At 38.4% G+C, this 17,166-nt stretch overlaps 2 protein-coding genes across 6 annotated transcripts in view; one reads left to right on the top strand and one right to left on the bottom strand.

Annotated features, from left to right (window-relative positions):
* VIM (vimentin) overlaps nucleotides 1–17,166 on the bottom strand; it is an 88,175-nt gene that overhangs the window by 35,435 nt on the left and 35,574 nt on the right. The window lies entirely within an intron of this gene.
* ST8SIA6 (ST8 alpha-N-acetyl-neuraminide alpha-2,8-sialyltransferase 6) overlaps nucleotides 1–17,166 on the top strand; it is a 70,090-nt gene that overhangs the window by 18,200 nt on the left and 34,724 nt on the right. For all 5 annotated transcript variants that reach the window (XR_007630037.1, XM_050324719.1, XM_050324728.1 and 2 more), the window contains 4 exons: nucleotides 6,751–6,895; nucleotides 9,248–9,360; nucleotides 10,486–10,578; nucleotides 13,486–13,958. Coding sequence is in view for 4 of the 5 variants with exons in the window: in XM_050324719.1 (XP_050180676.1) it covers nucleotides 6,751–6,895; nucleotides 9,248–9,360; nucleotides 10,486–10,578; nucleotides 13,486–13,954 (820 nt within the window). In the remaining variant the exon portion in view is untranslated. The remainder of the gene's footprint in view (nucleotides 1–6,750; nucleotides 6,896–9,247; nucleotides 9,361–10,485; nucleotides 10,579–13,485; nucleotides 13,959–17,166) is intronic.

Below are 17,166 nucleotides of genomic sequence, written 5' to 3'. Positions count from 1 at the left end.
AAGTACGAGCCATGATACCTCTCATATCCACAGACACTCTTCTCTAGTTGATTTTTGTCCAGCCTCTATCAGAAAACCAGTACTGTGGCCCTTCACTTTAGTGTCTAATGGTGACATCAGCATTGCCAGATTTAGGCTGCCCTCAGAGGAGCAAGTGCAAGCACTTGGTTCACTGCTCTTGAAATCTAGTTAAGATTTATTGTGCCCCACAGTAGCATCTGTTAGTCGTTGATAAAGAGGTTTTATTTAGCTTCACATTAGAAGCTACTAAGGGTGATATACCAGAAGTGGTGTAAATAGCATCCTGCTGTGATTTAGGAAAAGTCTTCTCCAACATTTACTGGTAGGGATATATAGAAAACTAATTTTTTAATCAGACTTTTCCTTTATGAAATTCAGTGTCTTTTGTTATTTTTTTAATTATTACTTTTTCTTGTTCTTTATGGCTCTACACATCTCCACATTATGTATTTGTTTCTAAGTCCACCTGAATTCTTCCTTCCTTTTCAGTTTTACATCAGCTCTAGCTTGTATTAGACAGAGCAACTCCTCAGATTTCTTGGTCCTAAGAGAGAAACTTGGTAGAAACTTGGAAAGGTAAGGGAAATAAGCTCACAGCTGCCTGAAAGTGTCATCCTTAAAGCTCCAGGAAAAAAAGCCTTGCTGGGTAGCTTCCTCTGCAAAGGCTCTTCTAGCCACATTCAGTAGAGTCTCAGGTTACCTAGGTAACCTGAATATTAATTATTATATTAGTATTCTTCAAAGGTTTTCCACTTAAAAGAAATGTTTCATTAGGGCAACAAATTACAGAGCACAATTAGGTGCAAGCTGTAATCGTCTTTTACACCTCATGTCTCTTTGCTTCACAGACTTTTAAGCTTGATTTATTCTCACTTGGGCTCTACACCCATGGTGCCAAATAATCTGCAGGTTTTCAACATAGTTGTGACTCTCGTTTTTGCAGAAAGCTACCAGATAGTTAAAACAGCCCTCAAAATGAGGGGAGGAAGAATATGGAGGAAGAAAGGCTGTGCAGATGCTGTATTTCAGAGAAGCCTCTGGGCATTGTATTTCTGGGCTATCTCCCTGAGCTTGAAGCCTGGCAAAGCAGTGTAACAGTTCCTCAGGGGAGGAATCACACTGGAATAGCCCTCTGTGAACTGTGGGTACTAGGCCCTCTCCCCGGGAAAGACCACTCCAGACAAACCTTATTTGCATCTGATAATGAAGGGAGAAGGAAACTTCTGGGTGTAAAATACAGTTTTAAAAGTCCTGATGTTACACTGCAGTTTAGCTGGCACACTGCTCCCCCCTGCCTCCAGGCAAATATTTTTTACTTTTTTAAAAAAGAAAACATTACTACTTTCAAAAAAAGAACCCAGAGTCTTAAAAAGATTAGTTAAAAGATCAACCCATTTTCTTAGTCCTGTTATTTTTCCTCTTGCTTTTTGTTCCACTTGACCTCTATTACCCTTTTCCCGCTTCAATATCTCTTCTCAAAAGTGTATGCTAAACATTCCTGTAGATTAAAAAAAAACCCCAATCCTTCTTGAAGAGATTAATTTGTCATGAGTTATACTCTAACCTATATAACGGTATTGCTTATCACATCTGTGTACTGCCATGAACCCCAGTTGAAATACAAATAAAATACCCTGCAAGGTCAATTTATGCTTACATAAGCTCACACCACCACATAATTAATAGCTTTGCTAACACTAAACAGATCAATAATTCCACTGTAATCTCTGAAATCTTCCAGTATGCAAGCATATACAGAACTCTGAGACTGCAATGTAGTTTAAGAGTACATTTGCTGCACAGGTTTAATAGATCATATAAAATAATGATTATATATTCAAAGACATATTTTATTTCAAAAGAGGAAAAGGTGGAGAGAGTAATTGATGACAGTTTGAAGAAATGGTTGAATCTTTTAATTTCTCTACAGACTGTTATATACTTTTCTAAAGGTTGGAGAATTCCTGTAAGCAGAACCTAATTTTGGATCAGTCTGAGTTAATTATGTCTTCATGGCAGAGTCTTTAAATAGTCTTTGGTTTGAAAATTTTATTACACTTTTTAAATATTCAGCCTTGATTTCATATTCAATCTTTTGGCTTTCATTGTCTTAGACATTTATGATGTTACTACATATATAGACAGTTCAAGGGCTGTCAGTGTAGCATTCCTCTTCAACATGTTCTATTTCAGATATCAAATTTAACTACTCTTTTCTAAAAGTTTGGAATATGTCATAATATGTCTCACTGTACTTTGATGCTATTGAGTTGAATTGACAAGTGCCTGGAGAAACCTGTATCGTTGTCTAGAGCCCCCAGTGAAGTACAATAAATAATTGCTTGCTCATTGTAAAATATTACAGCGGTGGACATAGATAAAAGGTAGTCTCGCTGTTTATAGTTGTACCCTTGAAATTTTGCTGTTATATAGTGGAATTTTTTGTGAGCTCTTCTACTTTCATGACTCTCTTCAGCATGAAAACTCAAAGTCCCCTAAGAATCACAGTTAATTGTGTTGGTCCAATGGTCCAGCTGTAGGCTGGAGTATAGTAGTTCCAGTGGTATACTCTCTTTCCAATGTCCCAAAGTACAAAACTGTGTAAAGTTAGGTGTAAGAGCAAGTGCCTTTTCACATGAGGTATGTATCTGACTAAAATATTTTAAAAATATATGTAGAACAAAATTACTTCAGCCAAGCATTTCTAGTGAAAGAAGATGTTCTGAAAATCATCCCACTTGCTGCAGGAGGATGAATCAAAGCCTCTTGGCACTTTTAGCAATAGTGTTGTGGTTTAAGCCCAGCCAGCAGCCAAGCCCCACATGGACTCTTGCTCACTCCCCCAACCAGTTCAGGGAGACAATCAGAAGGGTAAAAGCAAGAAAACTCATGGGTTGAGATAAATACGGTTTAATAGAGAAAGCAGAAGTCACACACATAAGCAAAGCAAAACAGGGAATTAATTCACTGCTTCCCATGGGCAGGCAGGCAGGTGTTCAGCCATCTCCAGGAGAGCAGGGCCTTGTCACACGTAACAGTTATTTGGGAAGACAGAATATCATTACTCCAAAAGTCCCCCTTGCTTCCTTCTTCTTCCCCCATCTTTGTATCCTGAGCGTGATGTCATATGTATGGAATATCCCTTTGGTCATCTTGGGTCATCTGTCCTGGCTGTATTTCTTCCCAACCTCCCTTGCACCCCCAATTGCCTCACTAGTGTGGCAATATGAAAAGCAGAAAAGGCCTTGGCTCTGTGTAAGTCCTGCTCAGCAATAATAAAAACATCTCTATATTATTGTGTTCAGCACAAGTCCAAAACATAGCCCCATACTAGCCATTGTAAAGAAAGTTAACTTCCTGCCTCTGGACTTCTGATGCTGTGACTGGATCATAAAAACACTTTGTTTGAGAGCAACCTCCCAGTCTCTGGTAAAATCTGGAACTTAAACCTTCTTAATGTAAGCTACAAACCTATTCTGACATGTATCTGAGGTGGATGCTCAGCCTGTATAGCAACATCCCATCTTCCAAGAGCTGCTTCTCAGTGTTTTCTCCTTGTCAGAACAGACAACATAGATCCCTTTCTACTCTTAAAAAAAAAAAAAAAAAAAACCCAAAACAACAGAGTTTGACTTTAATGTAGTACTGTTTGATGCTGTTAAGATTCTGCCCCTTGTTTCTTATCCCACCATCTGTTTAGGAACTTCTTTGTACAGTAGAGTTTAACATTGTACAGTAGAGTTTAACAGTTTCCCTCTCCCCAGGTGGCGTGGTACACAGGTTAAAATGTTGTTGTGGCTTTGCAACACCTTACCTATAGCACTTGTTAAAACAATTGGCTTGTATGATATATATCTTAATCTTATGAATTACATGCTTTTTAGAGGTGTCATCACCTGATGACAGAGACCACATATGACGTTAATACCCTGATGATGATTGCAGTAATAAATTGCTTGAACTGCCCAGTCTCTACCCCTCCCTCATTATTTACTGTCCATTTTAGATTACCACATGTAACAGCTTGTACAAAATCCTGTATGAACAGACTGCTAAATACATTGCCAGTGGGTATTGCTCTCTGCAAGTTACAGGCATTCCCACTGGAGCTCTGCACAGGGATGCTTGGGCACAGTGGGATTCTGTTTCATGATTTGATCTAAATAAGGTTTCTATTGTTACCACCAAAATTTTAGCACATGTGCTCTAAGAATATATGTTATTAATCAACATGTATTCTCTTGTTCTTACTGTGTTTTTGAACTAGCCTGGCTATGTTTTACTTCCTCAGTGGATCCATAATATTAATTTAAACAATTACTTTCGTATTAATTCTGATATCTGTTTTTCTTCCAGGCTGCTTCTGCTTTTATTGAAGCACTCGTTCTTGTGGAATGAGTAATAAAAAGCAAAAACTTGTCATTTTTATTAATGAATGGTATCTATCATCAGTTTGCTTTTTCAGGGTCTGGTAGCCATCACACCAAAACAGCTGTTTGACTAAAGCTGTCAAGAATATTCTGGCATTATTCCTTCTCCTCTGAATGTCCCGTGGTTCACACAGATAATATTTAGGCCTGCTCCATTTAACTTTAAAAAAAAAACTAAAGCAAATAAAAATTATGGGTTATATGATTCCTCATCTCCATGTGAGTGCCAGGGAACAGTAAGAGATGGGTTCTTCCTGAGGGGCAGGGTGTGGGATTCAACACAGTAACCTGAGCAGCAGAGCAGGAACTGGCAGCTGGGCTCATCCCACCCCTGGCCAGGAGTGGGTCAGCCCTAGCTCTGGGCATGGGCACATCCACATCCCTGGGGACAGGGTGGACACAACTGGAGACTGGTCCTGCTGTGATGTTGTTGGGGCAGGGACTGATGGCTCTGGAGTGTTGAAGTAGGGTCCCGAGCCATAGACAGGATAGGGGCAGCCCCAGAGTGCTGGAAAGGGGTAGTGAGGCTTGGTGGTGCCCTCACTGAATTCAGGGGGTGGAGCAGAATACAGTTTGTGGAAATCTAAACCCTACTTGATGTAGTATGAATAAGCCTCTCTCAGGATTAACATTTCCTAGTTACTCTCCTAGTATGGTTATTTCAGGTCTGTGCCTTCCCAGCACTCAGTCATTCCCAGTGTTCCTCACACATCTGGAAACTTTGTCTTTAGGGAGTTTCAGAGCTCAGTATTCAAAATGTGTTTATAGATACCAGTAAGTCATCTGACTATTGAAATGTTACTCTTTTCTTTCTTTCCTTTGGTATTTTATATATGAATCAAACCAACCTTCCCAACCTTTTTTTTAACTTCTTGTTTTGACCATTTTTTCAAGAGAAGTGAGACAGAGTTATCCCAGACCTGTTCATTTTGTTCCGTGTCTTCCAGGAAACATAATGCTTGGGCTCTTCTTCTGTGCTTCATCTCCATCAGAAATAAAATTATTATTATTATTAGAATATTTTTCTGTCTACGTTTTTGATAAAGGGAGATGAAGCAACTTCTCTTCCCTGTGTCTTACCCTATTAAAGTGAGCTTACCTATGATTTTTCCTGTAATGTTTAACTAGTTCCAACAGTTTGGTTTACCTTACTCATTGAAAAAGTATGAAATAAAACTTTTCTGTTCCTCTGACTCTAACTAAATTTATTTTTTTTCTTCCCAATTAACCTTCATTGTTAGGATAGGAATTACTGTCTTTTCCCTGCTATGATATCTTCTTCAAAATTCAAAGTGATTCTGTTATAAATGTGTTGTCTTCTCTAAATTGTCAGTAGTTTTCGTAGTATCTCAACCAGTGAGAAAGTTCTGTCTTAACAATTGATACATAATGTCTGGACATGAATATTTCAGCCTTACAGTCTGAAAATCAGATCCCATGGCAGCAGAGGGAAAGTTGTTGCCTAAAGCAAAATGAATTACAGTGTTTTAGGTCTGATTTCAAAGGTCTGATGGGGCTTTGCACTGCATTTCATTGTTAATAATGAAAGATATTTGCACACATCATATTTTCATAAGTTTGGAGGTAACAGAAATTGTAAGATGAGTGATAGTCTTCACTCACACAAAAAGTTTGAGTGAATCCCTTGCACTCTTACGTATTTAAGGATTTCAGCTGGGTGTTTTGGGGAGCAGCTAGGCTGTTTGTCCCAACCACAAAAGTATCTGTCTTCTTTATGTGGTAGTTGTGATCTAATTTATTTAACATCTTTGATAATGTGCACAGGAAACTGTGCTGAACAGTTGCAGAAATTAATTATTAATTAATTGGCTTGCAACCGTCTAGCTGTTCACCAAGTACTATCTCCAGTACCTTTCATCATCACTTCTTTCATCTCATTGTTTTTTTCTTTCTTCAGCCTTCTAGTTTCTTATAATCACTTGTTCTATGTTGATTGAAATCTCACATTGTTGATTTTGGTAACTGAAGTCTCTCAGTGTTTCTATAATAATCTTAGAAATTAATTATGTGAGGAGATTGACTACAAATTTTTCTTGGTGGGAAAAGGAGACCAAGAGAGAAAAGTAGTGTAAGTTCTTGGTCTGATTGGTTTCTGAACATTTGCTGTGAAAATGGACTTGCTCTGCAAAGCAAGTCAAGGGAAATTACATTATAGAAGGTTCATATAGGCTTTTGTTGCTTAGTTAATTTGAGCTGGTTTTCGTTGATCTAATTCCCCAGTATCGCTTTCCTACTTATTTGCCTGTCTTTGAGCAGGTTTTGTTTGGGTTTTTTGCAGGTCAGAATTAGCTTCCTGCTGTGATGCAGTTCACAATTTTATTGCTTCTCAAAACAACAGCCCACTGGGAAGTAACATGAGTTATGAAGTGGACAGTAAAAAGACCATCCTCATTACAGAGGACATTTTTAAGATGCTGCCTGTGGTAAGAACTGTATCTTTACCTGTTACTGTAACTGCAGTATCGTATATATATTTTTGGCTAGCAATAGAGCTGTTTTGATTCCTCTGGAAAAGACCCATCAGATGCTGTATGCACTTCTTTATTCACCTTGCAAGATTTTTTTTTCAGCCTTCCTCTGCTGTAGTGGAGGTATGGACAGGGTATCATAGATCAGATTAGAGGTAGAGTTGCTACAGAACACAAGCTACAGCCCATCTTGGCAGCCAGCTGAATTCAGGACTGAATATTCTGAAAATGTTTGCCTTGCTTTAATTATTCCCATTTTTAAAGACATTTCGGTCTGGAAGAACATTTCACATTTTTCATATACCCATGCCATTTCTGGTGCTGTCTTGGCATATAATTTATGAAAACCATCTTGATGATAAACACAATATAGAGTAGAGTAGAATAGGATAGAATAGAATAGAATAGAGTAGAATAGAATAGAATAGAATAGAATAGAATAGAATAGAATAGAATAGAATAGAATAGAATAGAATAGAATAGAATAGAATAGAATAGAATAGAATAGAATAATTTGGTTGGAAGGGACCTACAACAATCATCTAGTCCAACTGCCTGACCAATTCAGCACTGACCAACTTAAATCAAGTTATTAAAAACATTTTCCAAATCCCTCTTAAACATTGACAGGCTGGGGGCATCAACGACAAACCTATTCCAGTGTTTGACCATTCTCTTGGTAAAGAAATGTTTCCTAAAATCCAGTCTTAACCTCCCCTGGTGTGGCTATGAACCATTCCCATGTGTCCTATCACTGAATAGCAGGGAGAAGAGATCAGCACCTTCCTTGACATTTCCCCTCCTCAGGAAGCTGTGAAGAGCACTGAGGCCCCTCAGCCTTCCTTTTCTCCAAACTAGACAAATCCAAAGTCCTCAGCTGCTCCTCATAGGAAATTTCTTCCAACCCTTTCACCAGCTTTGTTGCCCACTGGGATGAGGCATTTGCAGCCGAAAAACACAGGTTGAGAGAAGGAATTAGACTTTGTAGCTCAGGACTTGCAAAGACATAAAAGTTCTTGAGACTGGACAAAGAGGTTGTATTTGGTTTCTCCAAATGGAGAGCACATGGGAGCCCTCCTACCCATCTCTGGCCCTCTTGATTTGTGAGATCCCAGCTACCATGTAGTTCTTCCTAATACTGCTGTCAATCATTAAGGACTTCATTGCAATATAGGTTACAGTGCTTCCAAATTTAAACTTAATGAAAGAGAACAGTAGTGTTTTATGTGCACATATATGTGCTAAGCTAGCCAGAGTTGTCTGGCCTTTGTATTCTCCTACTGCCTTTTCAGAATTGAACAAAATATTTGAACGTGTTGTTTTGTAATATATTGTCAGGCAACATGATGTTTGCTGCTTTCCCCACACTTTTTGTCTTGTTCATAACAGTGTCCCGTCCTGCTTCTCTTTAGGCAAGCTGATGAGAGAAGGAGGAAGGATAATGCTTTCCATAAGCAAGTTTTGACTTACAGCTGTGTTTAATTTCTCCAGTCAAAATTACCCAACTGTTGGCATCTCTGCTGAATGTCAGTGCTCCCACCGCAGAAGGGGGTGAACAAGATGTACGAAAAGTTTCTGAGACTGGGATAACAGCCAGCTATATTAATGTCAACTGAAATAGCCAACAATTTACATTCATTTGCCAGGTTGTGACCTGTGCTGGTTCTCAGGTGGATGCACTTAGCTCCCACTCAGCTTCCCCACACAAGACAGCAAGCTGTAATAAGAGGAGCAGAGGTGAACCGCCAGAAACAGTAACCTCGTCAGTGAGGCCTCAAATTCACCATGAGTTAAGCCGAGGCACATCATTATCCTTTTCAACATCTTCAGGTTTCCCTAAATTAATTGTTTTACTTCAAATGTAGTATGTGATGACACAAGTGACAAGCATTTAAAAAGTTCCCTTCTATTAGCTGAGAAAGCCAATGACTATGTGAAAGTCCCCAGTCTGTTACATTGCAGAGGAAAATGGGTAAAATTTAAGCTGTTTTCAGTACAAGCTACTTCCTTAACTTTTCAAGGATTCAATTCACTACTAGATAGTTTTTGTGTTAAGTGTGTTTAAAAGATACCCAGTTTTAATAATCCGGTGTTATTCTCTCAAAGTTCTGATGGCAGAAGTAGCAGTGCTCAGTCTATTGGTGCCTCTTTTTCACTCTTGGCTATCAAGGTCTGCCAACCTTGTCTGTCTAAACGGTGAATGCTTTTATGGGGATTTACCAGATTAAGCCTGCAGGAGCAAATTGACACAAAGAAACAATCAAAAGATTTATAAGGCATTGTCTGTGTCTTTTTATTTGTTTGCAGTCCTCGCCTCTTTCAGTCTATCCCTTCAAGACCTGTGCTGTGGTTGGAAATGGAGGCATTCTGAAGAATTCCAGCTGCGGAGCTGAAATCGATCGTTCTGACTTTGTGTTCAGGTAAGAGCTGCTGCATCTTACTGGAGTGTGTCCAATGTTTCTAAAAACTTGGCAGGCTTGGAATCCTACCAATGCCAGTTTGCAGCAATGAGAAAGGATCTTTACAATTCTTTCTTTCTGCCTCTCTAAGGGTACTACTGTTTTGTAGTTTTCAGAATGCTGCTTCCTAATTAAAGAGGAGTCTAAATGGATTCATGTATCACCTGTAATTGCAAAGACACCTTGCAGTGAAGTGTGATTATCTGAGAACCTGAAATTTCTGGTCATTTAGGATCCCTTAGGAGACTGGTATTAAATGCCATGTTTACCTCTTGTTTAACAAAGGGTTTACTGAGCCTTAGTTTGTCTCACTCATGTAATCATTTAACTGTCCTGATATTTGTCTCACCTTCTGTTAGTTATCTAAAAAATTAGGCATCTATTGAAGTAGGGTTTTTTATCTTACTGTATAGACTGGGAGAAAATCAGGTGTACTCAGAGCATAATTTGGCCCACTCTGTCAGTAGGAGTAACACTTTGTAGTTCCTACAAGGCAACAGAGTAACAGAAGAAAGGTTCCTTTTTGTTTCCTTTTCTTACTTTTGGCTAATATTTGGGCTTTTGAAAACATTTTTTTTAAAAAAAGGTCTTTCCAGTTAGATAACTTTCCTAATAAAAGTGGAAAATCTGCATACTAAAATACTAAACTTACTAAGTGACCAACTTTAAAAAAATGCTAGTTTTACATTTTACAGAAATCACTGTTTCTGCAATTGGGCAAGTTACATTGTTGTTAGAAGACACAGTAGAAGACTTTCAGTAGAAATGCATTGTTTAGGCAAGAGGTATTTCCTAGCAGCTAGTGCAGGGCACTCATAGACTGGCTTCTTCTGGGATTTTAACTGTGCTCCTGGTTTGTGGTACAATTTATGAAAACGAGCTCTCTGTGCCCTATTTTAACCATCTGTACAGTAGATTAAATATTTTTACTAGAAGTGCTGTAAGCCTTATTTAATATTTGTAAAGTGCTTAGACATCCCTGGGAGCTGACGTGAAAGTGTCATTGCACAAGAGAGGAATTTGCAAATAATAACTGTAAAGCATTTCTGGTGCACATCTGTTTAAGCAAATGTTTCTCAATTTCAGGTGTAACCTTCCTCCAACCACAGGAAGCATTAGCAAAGATGTTGGCAATAAAACAAACCTTGTGACTGTTAATCCGAGTATCATAGCTCAGAAGTGAGTACCACTGCAAATCTATTTCTATGCAGTCGTGTATAATTGTTTGACGTGATTTAAATTTTGTTGGAAATTCAGTGGGATAGCATCATGAGAGCAGTGCATGCAGGTTACCTCATTAAGGCTTAGTTCCTGTGTAAAATATGTGCTAGTCTAGATGGAAATCTGTTAAACCTGACCTTTTTTTGTAGCAGAAAGGAGTCAGCAATACACAGATTAGCAAGAGCCTGACACAAGCCAACTATTTATGGCAGAGTAAAATTGATGATTTTAGGCCCAAAGCTCTTCTTTTTCCTCCCATGACCCTCATGACCCCAAACATTTAGAAAGGAATTGTAATCATAAATAGGGAAAGCCTGGAAATGCATATCTGATTCTACCAGTAGGACTGTAAGCACATGTTCTTAGGTAATGTGCTTAGAGGCTGTTTTGATGAAGGCTATTTCCTGAACGGAGGCCCAGTTTCTCTAATTCATTTTCTCAATCCATATGAAAGATGGTCTTTTTTCTGAGCAGAGGTTGTGGTGGTTTATTTTCACCTTCTTGATGAAAAGAAAATCCAATAAGGCCAGATGACTAATCTGACATCTTCAGCAGGCTGGAACTGCAGCTTATCTATGAAAAGGACTGCTGTGGCATGTTATTTACTGCTTACTGATCTTACTGTATCTTATTGTATCTTATTGTCTGTCATAACGGTATTGCCAAAAAGACAACATCAGGCAAAGCTTTTTTTTTCACCTTGAAAGGAAGAAGAAAAAAGTACAGTGAGTAGATAGAAATTACTAAGACACATTTTTCATTGATTCAGGGATAGAATTTCATTTTTTGGATTGAGTACTAACTATGTTAATGCTTACCTGGACCTTTTTGATTTAAATGAAGATGAATTATTTCCCAAAAATAGATTTAGGTCATTGATGTTACTAGGGCTGCACAAGAACATGAGGAAGGAAAAGTGTCCAGTGACTCAGCATCCTTGGTGACTACTGATCTGATCCGTGATTTGTCTGGGCTTGATCAAAGTGTTCTGCCACAGATGAACTCATTTTTTAGCCAAATGAAGGCACGCCAGGGTTAATAGGAGTTACACTGAAGGAAATAGGAGCTAAACCTGTGTAAGGATGAAATGAGATTATAAGAAGACCTTAGGATTTAAAAAAATTATTTTTTAAATATTCAGAGAACACTGTACATGCTTTGGAAGAAGGAGCAGGAAGCAACTTTGTACCGTTTAGCAGAACTAAATTTGTTTTGTCTTTCAGAAGGCCTATTCTGACATTATGCCCTGTAATTTCTAGTTCTTTGTTTACGTACCAGGTTCGTCTGATGTTATTTTTGATAAGATTAATCAGCATTTGAACTGTGTCTGTCAGGGTGTACGATGTAAGCAAACTCTTGGAGAAAAACACAGTTCTAATGTGTCCTAATGGAACTGGGCTACACTTCTTACAGTGGCAGAGCTAGAAAGGAGAACGAGACAAATTTGGGTTGTCCAGGTTTCTAGCTAAGGAAGAGCAGACATCTGAATTCTGACACCTGAATTCTGAGTAGAAACAGAGAAATTCTTGGAGGAGAGGCCAGAAATTCAGCCTTCAGCCACTTTTCCTACACGTAGGCTCAGGGGTTTCTTGCTTGTTTTGGCTGTGTGACTCTTGCATGCACAGAGGCTCAGGGTCAACAGGAGGGCCTGAGTCTCTCTCATTCATTTTGTTTCAGAGTCTGGTGATAATGGCACTTTTCTGGGAAGCAGAAGCTGTAAGTTTAAACCCCTTCGGGCTGAGAAGGGGTGTGTCACTCCTTGCAGAATTCAGTTGTGCAAGAGATAGCTGATAACTCCTCTGTGAGGGTTTTGAATGGAAAAGGCAGTACCTACTGTCCTCTGTCTTGAACTGCTGCTTGAAAAGAGAGTTTGAACCTACTCAAGTTGTGAAGGAAAAAGAAATCAATTTTTCCAGTTTCTGCTGGAGCCGTTTGTGAAAAGTGGACTTTGGTAGCCCTTAAAAAGTGAAAATAGACTGCTCAAATAGACAACTCCCTAGAAAAAGGACTCAGTGCTTTGAATCACAAAGGCAGTTGCAAGTACAAGTTCAGGTGATTCAGAATAGTCAGATCTACAGAGGACATGAGTTGAGTGATGCCCTTCCTTGTATCACTTCTTGGATAACTTGTGAATTTCACTATTCAGTATTTGAGAGGACCACATTTGAATTATCCAGTAGTGAGAGCTGTCTCTTTATTGGTTGTTGGGGATCGAAAGCAGCTGAGAATGAATGCTCTTCATTTGTGAAGTTAGAGCTCTAAGTCTTTCTATATCTCCATATGTTCCCGTGGTAGTCAAAGGAGATAAACAGACATGCCTGTATTTTTATCTATTTTAAGAGTATATCAAATGCAAGTAAAACTGCAAAAGTTGAGCACACTTTAACACTCCAAGACTGCTCACATATGTCCTTGTATTTCCACACAGGGCAGACATGCAGATTCTGAAGAGAGATTATTGTATACCTATTGATGTAAGACATATGCAGTACATATCTTAGTGCATGTAGTTTTAAAATGGAGGAAGTATTAATACAGTATTTTTTTGCATTCTCCTTTGAAATTTCTTGAATCAATCAATTCTGTAAACAGGGTTTCGTCTCATTAGCAGTGATTTTGATCTGTATCAGTAGTTCCTGTGTTGCCAGTCCAGTCCTGTGTAGTGTGTTCTTATTATACAATAGTCAGATTTTCATAACTGCACATATAACAACATATAATAGGGTTGTATAAATTTGCAGTGTAGACAGGCTGAACTGGTGCAGCAGAGTTCATACCTCGTATATGCTAGTGCATTTGTGCTGTTTTGGTCTGTAATATTTATATCAATAGTACATTCCATTCCTAAAATGTTGTGCTTTGCAGATACAACAAGCTAAATGAAAAGAAGAGAGAATTTCTGGAAAACATTGCCGTCTATGGAGATGCTTTTCTTTTATTGCCAGCATTTTCCTTCAGAAGCAACACAGCCACTTCTTTTAAAGTATATCACACTCTGAAAGAGTTCAAAGCAACCCAAAGGGCAATATTTTTTCATCCCACTTATCTGAAAAGCCTTGCCCAGTTCTGGAGAACTAAGGGTGTGAAAGCCTACCGGTTGTCATCTGGTTTTATGATCACTAGTGCTGCTCTTGAGCTATGTGAGAATGTGAAGCTCTATGGCTTCTGGCCTTTCTCAAAATCCACAGAGAAGATGCCAATCAGCCACCACTATTACGACAACCAGCTGCCTAAACCGGGCTTCCATGCAATGCCCAAAGAATACAACCAGATCCTTCAGCTTCATGGTAAAGGCATTTTGAAGTTGCAGTTTGGTAAATGTGAATCAGACTAAAAAGGTAGGTCCCATTCTTACCACATAAAATGTCTTTATTTCAGTAATGAGTCAAGGGTCTGTTCTTCCTTAGAGAGGCATTTCTACCTTACAGTCAATGAAAGTTGTGTTCCTAAATAAGTGGAACTTTGGAGCTTTGTGAATAAATATGTATCACAGAGTTGAGAAATGTTTTTAATTGTGAGCATTAGATGGAAAGTATAGGTAAGTACAGATTGTCCCCATAAATAACAGACAGTACTGTCACCTTATCTCAGATACGTGTCTCTGTCAACCTGTGTTTGCTTTGATATCAGTTCCTAGGAACCAACCCCCTTGGAGAATTGCTTTATTAAAAACATTCACATATTGTGATCTAGAAAAAAAGACAACTAATCCTGGCACAGCCTTTCCAGATGTATACAGAGAGCAGAGTAAGGATTAAGATTGCTCCACAAAGGAGCAGCATGCATGTGGCCTTGTTCCCTCTTGTTAGGTAAAAATCAAAGCAGTGTGCTCTTGCATCCTGCAGAACAGCTTGTGGGCAGCAGTGAGGAGGCTGCTATACACTACAGCAGATCTTGCTGAAGATTTTACCTTGAGGCAGTTCAGAACCTGGGAGTTTGAAATATAGGATGTATTGTTATTCCCTTGCCTCTGTCCTTTCTATCTGCCCCATCCCCCTTGGACCTTCTATGTATTGCCTCAGAGAAATGCAGCACAGTCTGGCCTCTGACCTTGAGCCAGTTTACTGTGTACAGACTACAGATGACTCTGAAAAGATGTTTCAACATGTTTTCAGTCTTGATTTGCCCTGTTGACAAAATAAGACCAATTTGCATAAATACTTCTTCGTCTTTTAAGCTAACTCAGAAATTCCTGAGCTCACGATACTGTCGTCAGATTTGCCTTTCACAGAACTCCATTTTTCCAGGGGTATAATAGAACTGCCATTGTATAGAATATGCTTTAATTTTATTGTTTTAATCTCATGACTGTATTACTCAAGTTAAATAAATTAAAATAGCATCATTTGTTCAAGCCAGAAATTTTAAGTTTAGAAGCTAAGAGCTTTTCTTCTGGCTAGATTCTGAAATGTATTTGAAAATATCCTTTGTTGATATCTAGAAAACATGCTATCAAAGATACATTCACACTTGGTTTATTGTCAGAGAATGCCAAGTTTTAAAATAGCAAATTGCTAGTACCCAGAAGACACGATTTTATTCAGTTTCAGGGTTTTTTTTTTTAAATACAAAACTAAACTGCTCTTGTAGGTTATTAGAATAATATAAAACCTGTGAGAAGGGACATAGTGAATCCGTTCTCCTCTTCCATGGCAGAATATTACCTAGGAGGAGGTGAATTGTGTATGTATGCAGTTTCACATGGCAAAGGTATGCTTTTTTGCTTGTAAAAAGTTGCAGTATATAGAAAAGGTTAAGAAATACATAATGTATTTTTCTTACTCACTAAGCTGTTTATACCCAACAGTTTCCATTGTATTTATTCTTCCTGTAATATAAATCCCTGCAGACATACTATGTAATTTTAATTGTAGTAACTACATCAGCTAAGAAAATGAAAGACAGCTCTTTAGAAATACTTACTCTAGAGAGAAGTAGATAGAAGCCACAAAAACCTTTAAGTATCTGTATCTGTTAATTAAATGCTGTCCTTGCTTGACAGACTGAAAATCACTTATGTGGCTAAATTTGCAAAATAAGCTGTAAAGAAAAAAAAATGCCACAAGAAGAATAAGTTGTGCTGCCCTAATTTACACTTACATTTCCAAAGAGAAACCCAAAGAAATTAAATGTTTTCAGTATGAGCTACCATTCTGTTAGTATTATCAACTATTAGAGGTAATTGAAATTCTATAATTACTATATTTTACTGAAGATAACCTTTTCTAAAAGTTGAACAATCTCCTTTCTCTTTTCAATTTCCCTTTTATATTCTCCCTGCTCTATGTTCTTCCTATTACTGAGTATCTGAAGGTTCCTTACAGCTCTGGGTGGCCATGTGAGGCTCAGGCAGAACTTTTCTCACACAGCACTGGGACACAAAGGTTTGCTGCTGTAAATAGGAAGTGAAGGAAGCTGCTCTGCTGCAGGCACCTATAGGGAGAGTATAACTACATCCCATTTAATTGTTTTTAGCAATATTGCTCCTAAACACCATCCTTGCCATTGAAAAGGTGAACTTTTCTTATGGGATAGGGAGAATTGTCAGATGTGAGAGCCTTGTGGAGTCCCCCAACCTGAGAAATTCCATCTGCCTTAATATCTACTCCTGCACCTTTATGGTCATGTTCAACAGATGAGTACATGCCTTCACTACAGTAGGTGCATACCTATCACAAAGGGTAAAATGTAAAATGCAACATCAGCAAAATCTTGAAATGTAATTAAAATAATGGTCTTTATTATTTTGTATTAGATTACCACATCATTTTTGCTATGGCCCTGCAGCTGAAGGAAGTCCTGTTTGTTCATTGGTTTAACCTGATAAGACTGAAGGGCATGTCATTAGCTTCAAGTAAACATAGGTTCAAGGAGGGGAAATGACCTGATTCATATTTAAAAATAGAAAGAAAAATCTGATTAGAAAAATTGTCAGATGATAAATTAATCAGACTGGCATAAATTTGATTGCCCAGAAGCCTGGTTAAAATGCAGATTTTGTCTGACCAAGAATCCATTGGGTTTTCTGTTTGCCAGAAAAAAAACAGCAGGGAAGATAGGTGTGTGATTTTTCTGACATACAGAACAGTGACATTAAGCAGCTGCTCAGAGGAGTCAGTCAACAAAAAAGACACCAAAAGAAAGAATGAAACTGAGACTCTGAACCTGGGGAAGAAAATGCTCAATTTTCTGAGCAGGAGGAATGAGGTAGGAGAGGCTGAGCAGAAGTGTGCCAGTGACTAGGAAGTAAGAACTGCTGAACCTTCAACTGTGTGTGAGTGTATCTTACCTGGAAAGTAAAAATTAGGTATGGGTTTTTTTAATTCCAACCAGACAATTAAATACCATCTATTTCTGAGAGAGAACACCAGCAACTCCCTCCACTCAAAGTGGAACTAGCAGATCAGCATCCTGTAGAGCAGGGGGCTGCCTGCTTACTTGCTCAGGGATTAAGATCAAAGAGAATTGTTTTGTTCCAAACTCTGTCAGCATGTGATATTTTTTAATCTTGAAATTTGCTGCAATCCAAGTAAGTGATAAATACAG

This window comes from Myiozetetes cayanensis, unplaced genomic scaffold (assembly GCF_022539395.1).
Source record: "Myiozetetes cayanensis isolate MyiCay16 unplaced genomic scaffold, myiCay2020 scf1, whole genome shotgun sequence".
Lineage (NCBI taxonomy): Eukaryota > Metazoa > Chordata > Aves > Passeriformes > Tyrannidae > Myiozetetes > Myiozetetes cayanensis.
This window is presented reverse-complemented; position numbering and strand designations above follow the sequence as displayed.